We start from the raw sequence: 5,748 nt of genomic DNA on the forward strand, positions 1-5,748 counted from the left end.
CTGATTTTCAACGCCAAAACCTCCACCTTGAGCTTTGTGCTTAGACGAGCTTGCGACGACCTCTCCCTATGGCATTGGCGGTACAAAGGCGGTGGACCGAGCTCCGCTTGACTTGCTCCGGTCCTTCATCCTCTCCTTGTGTACATACAAATCAGCTCCTTGGCCTTTTCGGGTAGTGAAATAACAAACGGTGGGGTTTTTCCCCGTCATCATCGGAAAAAAAGAATGCAAAGTAAATAAAAACTGAGTAAGTAGTATATTTAATATTAATCGCTATGACCAGACTTAAAAGAAAGAAAATTTCGCAACATATGTACGTGTTTCAAGAAATAGGTGCATGTCATAGTTGTCATTAAAAAAGAATAGGTGCATGTCAGATTTATCATTAATAAAAAAGAATACGTAGTAGGTGCATGTCATAGTTGTGACTAAAGCAACGAAAGTTTCAGTCCGATGCACAACAAACGATCTAGTCCAATAATCTTGCACGTTGCAGGTCGGAGCTTTAACCTTGGAAACGCCGAGACTCGCAGAATCAATTCACTCCCCTCGTACTCCCCCGCTGCATATATCTTCAATGCATTGCCGGCCACTCGGTAATAACTTGTCTGTATTTTGCACATGTTCAGCACTTGTTCGTTGACCTACTGGACGACTCGCTGTGAGCTCTGAACTGTGAGAAAATACAGTAGCAAATTCTCCTTGTATATATACGGGGAGTACTTCTTCACCCATTTGGTAATACTCATACTCCAGTATTACTTCTTCACCCATTTGGTAATACTCCAGTATTTTTTTTTGTCTGAACAAACATTTCCCATCAGAGAGAGCATGCTTCTTATTCTACACTTTGCACTTTCTCTGTCACAAAAGAAATGCTAATACTCCAGTGTTTAGGGCACGTGGCAAGTAGGGCACAAATATCCAGATAGGCTCGTGATAATTTATTATCATAAATATACTACTCCTGCGTGCCGCCTTATTAATTTTGACCCTCCTTGACGATGGTATCACCGCGTCGTTGTGGTTGGAAAGCACACAGATATGAATGTCGCCGTTGCTACTTTCGTGCACTCAAGTCGCTCGGAGACTTGTGCAGCAGCCCCCTTGATTTGCCTCGGCCAGTTGGCCCTGTGTATAAATATTGGGTGCAGGAGCCTCTCTTGAGTCACACAAACCTCACCACACCGAGCACCTCTGCCTTCCTTCGTTTCTCGCTGCTCTCTTGTCTCCCACTCACTGGTCACAGCCTGCATCTCCAACACACACGCACACGCACAGCCAGACAGACTCAAGATCAGAGCAAGATGGTCGGCGCATTGGACGAAGGCAAGATCACGGAGTACTTCAAGAACAAGAGCGTGCTCATCACCGGATCCACCGGCTTCCTCGGAAAGAGTATGAACACCTCGTGTTTCTGACCATCACGCACCACATTCTTGTTTCTGAAGAACAGGTCGCCCTAGCTGCATTGCGTTCTCATCTGTGTTTTTCTTGATTACAGTACTGGTGGAGAAGATACTCAGGGTGCAGCCGGACGTGAAGAAGATCTACCTCCCGGTGCGGGCGGCCGATGCGGCGGCGGCCAAGCGGAGGGTGGAGACCGAGGTGTGTATCTTTCTGTCCATTCTCTCGCCAGTTAAGCATGCACGCCGGCAGCATGGTTCTTGGTGGGATCATGCTGCAAGGAACCTGCAAGTTTTTCTCCCCCTTGCTTTTGAGACAGAGAAACCTCCAAGTTGCTCTCATTGCTGTGTCTGTTCCTTCAGTTTCATACTCAATATAGTATTTTCCCCAAAACTAATTCACTACTTGTTTATGTGAGGTCACACCCGTAGTATCATACTATCAACTGTGAGGACTAAACAAGGATGTTCAGACTGAACATCTTGAAATTTTGAGGTAAATTTATGTGCTGCGAAAACACAGAGTGCTACTACGCACACAATGTGGTCAGGCATTCCTGATGGCAACAGCCGAACATTCAGATCACTCACATGCCATACATGCGTGTACCCGTGAAAGGTGGCCGTAAATAAATAAGCAAACAAATAATCCCAACTGGTGTTATCCACCGCTTGATCTATTAACTCAGGGTAATACCAGTATATTCTTCCACCAGCTTTTGGTGCAGCCAGATATTGCACGGATCAGAGCAATAAGCTACGGAGTAGATCAGTACAAACTTATTTTCAGAAACTATGCACAAACCAAAGTTTCTACCAGTAGATACTGTACGGCAATATTAATTTCCATGCATGTTCATTTCCTGAAAACCACCATGGAAAATAAACCAGCCAGAGATGAAACAGGGGGCAAAGTTCTGTGGTACTACCAATCCCCATGACTTTCCACTTGTTTCATGGGGTAGAGACTCAGAATGTCAGAGCCAATTGGACCTCTGTGCTACCACGTTAGGGCAATGAGGTATCAGGATTCAGGAGTTATTGTGTGAGTAGCTCGGTAGGTTTGGTCAGGTCGACTCACTGGGGAGTAAATGGCCTCTGCATGGATGCAGTGCACACTAGCCTCCTATGATATGTTGGGAAATGATGAGGACATCATTTGGTACAAGTTCATGGACATCAGATTTTTTTTTTTCAAGGGATGGACTTCAAAATTCACAACTAACTAGGTATAATGACAATTGAACAGTCTTGGAGTTGCTTGTTAAATTAGTGGTATCATGGAATCTGAAGCTTATGAGTGTTCACTGGGATGAAAGTTAATTTTGTTTGGTGCTTCTTTCAGACTACAAGTTTTTTCCTTGGTTACATGGCTGCATAAGTGCACTAAACCCTGCTGATCAATCAACATAATTGCATACCAGTGTGCAAGAAAACAGTGTGCTCTAGGTGGTGTAGTTATTTGTACCAGAAGAACCACAACAAAGTCGCAGGCAGTTCAATGGGCCACCCTAGCGAGCAGGAAAAATCCATGCCAGTAGTACGTACACATGGCCCCTCTTCATTGTAGCTTGGCATGGCCAGTTTACAGTTGTGCAGAATGTCCTGCCCATGCTGAACCAATTTATAGTTTTTGCCAAAAGTTGCCGAGGCACCATGTGGATCCAGAACGCATCGTGGATCCTTGCACATCAACCACATTAAACTCTCTTCCATCCTATAATCCATCTAAGATTAACGAAAAGAAGACAACAATAGAACACAAGTGGCATATCTTCTAATGAATTCCTGGACCAGTATGCACATTGGTGGTAGATAAAAGATGAATTGCATATTTGTGTTGCTCTCAGACTGTGTGTATACAGTTGTAGTGTGAATTATTCTTTGTTATTAAACACTTGTGGTCAATTGGTATGATGCAGGTGGTGGGGAAGGAGCTGTTCGGGCTCCTCAGGGAGAAGCATGGCGACGGGTTCGAGTCCTTCATCGAGGAGAAGATCGTCCCATTGGCGGGCGACGTGATGCGCGAGGGCTTCGGCGTCGATCGCGAAACCCTCAAGGAGCTCCGGGTCGTGGAGGAGCTCAACGTCATCGTGAATGGCGCCGCCACCACCAACTTCTACGAGCGGTACGATGTGGCCTTGGACGTGAACGTGGCGGGCGTGAGGCACATGTGCGACTTCGCCAGACGGTGCCCCAACCTCGAGGTGCTCCTCCACGTGTCCACCGGTATGTACATGACCATCAATTAGCCGCAAAACCATTTCTTCCTTTTTAAGCAAACCTATATAATAAATCCCAATTGATTTTACGGAAAGTATATAATTTTTAAAGTGACCTTGTCAACTTTTTGCAGCCTATGTGGCGGGGGAGAAGCAGGGGCTGGTGCAGGAGAAGCCGTTTAGGCACGGTGAGACGCTGAAGGAGGGGACCCACCTTGACATCGACGTGGAGGTGAGGCTGGCCAAGGACCTGAAGAAGCAGATGCAGGCCGACGGCGTGGACGACCCCAAGGCCGAGAGGAAGGCCCTGAAGGAACTGGGCCTCTCCCGGGCCCGCCACTTCGGGTGGCCCAACACGTACGTGTTCACCAAGTCCATGGGCGAGATGATGCTGGGCCAGATGATGCAAGGTGGGGAGGTGCCGGTCGTGATCGTACGGCCCAGCATCATCACCAGCGTGCAGAACGACCCTCTGCCCGGCTGGATCGAGGGTACCAGGTAGAGAGTTCATTCTGTTTTCAGTTCAGATATCCTAATTCACAACGCAAAATTCACATTGTAAGTTGGAAACAGAACGATGACAGTGAAAATTTGTGCAGGACGATCGACGCGATCCTTATCGGGTACGCGAAGCAGAACCTGTCGTGCTTCCTGGCCGACCTGGACCTCACCATGGACGTGGTAACAACTCATTCATTGCCTTGATGGTTTTTTGTTGAATGCAACGTGCTATGTAGGAGAATGCTGCAGGAGTAAGTTTCATTGAGTGAGTTGAAGGCAGCACATTTAAGCCTCTGACAGCAAGGACAAGTGGTCATTGCGGTAGTGTTGCAGCGTAATGTAGCCAGGCCCCAAGTATATAGTACCTGGCTGTATGTATAATGATGCAATGGCATGTTTGTGGCAGGAAATGTACATAGTTACTACCTGAATCTTTACCTGCAATAGGAAGCTTGTGGTTGCTAATTACAGCCCTGAATTAAAATGCCAATTCAAACAACTAATCTTTGTCCCATTGTGGCATGCAGATGCCCGGTGACATGGTGGTGAACGCGATGATGGCGGCGACGGTGGGGCACGCCTCCACCACTCCGTCAGCATCGGCGAAGAAGATGGAGCCGAAACATGAAGAGCCGCTTGAGACACCGCCATCGGTGTACCACGTGAGCTCGTCGCTGCGGCACCCGGCCCCGTACGCGGTGCTGTACCGGACGGGGATCCGGTACTTCGAGGAGAACCCCAGGGTGGGCGCCGACGGCCGCCCCGTGCGCACGCGCAAGGTCCGGTTCCTGAGCACCATCGCGTCATTCCACCTCTTCATGGTGCTCAAGTACCGCCTCCCCCTCGAGCTCCTCCACCTGCTCTCCATCCTCTGCTGCGGCCTCTTTGGGCTCGCCGCCCTCTACCATGACCTCGCCCGCAAGTACAGGTTTGTCGGCGCCTTAAACCCCTGTGCCTTTTTTGTTGTTGTATATCACCTTGATGCAGCAATGCCAGAAGATAACTTCACTTTTTATTGCTCTTGCTGGTGTACACAGATTTGTGATGCAGCTGGTGGACCTGTACGGGCCATTCTCACTGTTCAAGGGCTGCTTCGACGACGTCAACCTCAACAAGCTCAGGCTCGCCATGGCCGAGGAAGGCGCTGCCAGAGACGGGCTGTTCAACTTCGACCCCAGGACCATCGACTGGGACGAGTACTTCTACAGGGTGCACATCCCCGGGGTCATGAAGTACGTCCTCAAGTGAAAAATGCAGCTATCTATGTCACTCCGGTTATGGAGAAGGAAAATTATATCTGTCCATCAGGAGCAAGCAAACATCGTTTGCATCTATGTTCCTAAAACAAAACGCTATGCTATGTAATCTAAGTTCTTGGCTCTGGTGTTATAAAGTTGAGTATTATCGATTGATTGATTGGACTTTGGAGGACACTCTACTTGTTGTCACTGCAAAATCAGCCGGTGACTAGCTAGTCTATATCGCTCTTCTCTGTTTCTTTACTATTATATTGGAGTTGGGGATGGTGTGTCACTTTGATATCAAACATCAGAGAAATCTTCACCCTTAAATCCAATGCCCATCAAACATTCGGAGAATTAGCACCGCCCAATCGCATG

General features: G+C 47.9%; 1 protein-coding gene across 1 annotated transcript; it reads left to right on the forward strand.

Moving 5' to 3' along the window:
- Positions 1–1,190: 1,190 nt before the first annotated feature.
- Positions 1,191–5,522, forward strand: LOC124654705 (fatty acyl-CoA reductase 1-like). The gene is made up of 7 exons (XM_047193700.1): positions 1,191–1,398; positions 1,505–1,608; positions 3,329–3,635; positions 3,763–4,126; positions 4,228–4,309; positions 4,657–5,057; positions 5,167–5,522. The coding sequence occupies exons 1-7, from the start codon at positions 1,308–1,310 to the stop codon at positions 5,375–5,377; spliced, it is 1,560 nt and encodes a 519-aa protein (XP_047049656.1). The 5' UTR covers positions 1,191–1,307; the 3' UTR covers positions 5,378–5,522.
- Positions 5,523–5,748: the final 226 nt, after the last annotated feature.

This window comes from Lolium rigidum, chromosome 5, assembly GCF_022539505.1.
Source record: "Lolium rigidum isolate FL_2022 chromosome 5, APGP_CSIRO_Lrig_0.1, whole genome shotgun sequence".
Taxonomy (NCBI): domain Eukaryota; kingdom Viridiplantae; phylum Streptophyta; class Magnoliopsida; order Poales; family Poaceae; genus Lolium; species Lolium rigidum.

What these genes read in the sequence shown, in the direction of transcription:
- LOC124654705 (XM_047193700.1), top strand. Translation starts at nt 1,308, where the DNA reads ATGGTCGGCGCATTGGACGAAGGCAAGATCACGGAGTACTTCAAGAAC. An exon ending in GCTCCTCCACGTGTCCACCG is followed by an intron (nt 3,636 to 3,762) that starts GTATGTACATGA and finishes AACTTTTTGCAG; the next exon opens with CCTATGTGGCGGGGGAGAAG. An exon ending in GGCTGGATCGAGGGTACCAG is followed by an intron (nt 4,127 to 4,227) that starts GTAGAGAGTTCA and finishes AAATTTGTGCAG; the next exon opens with GACGATCGACGCGATCCTTA.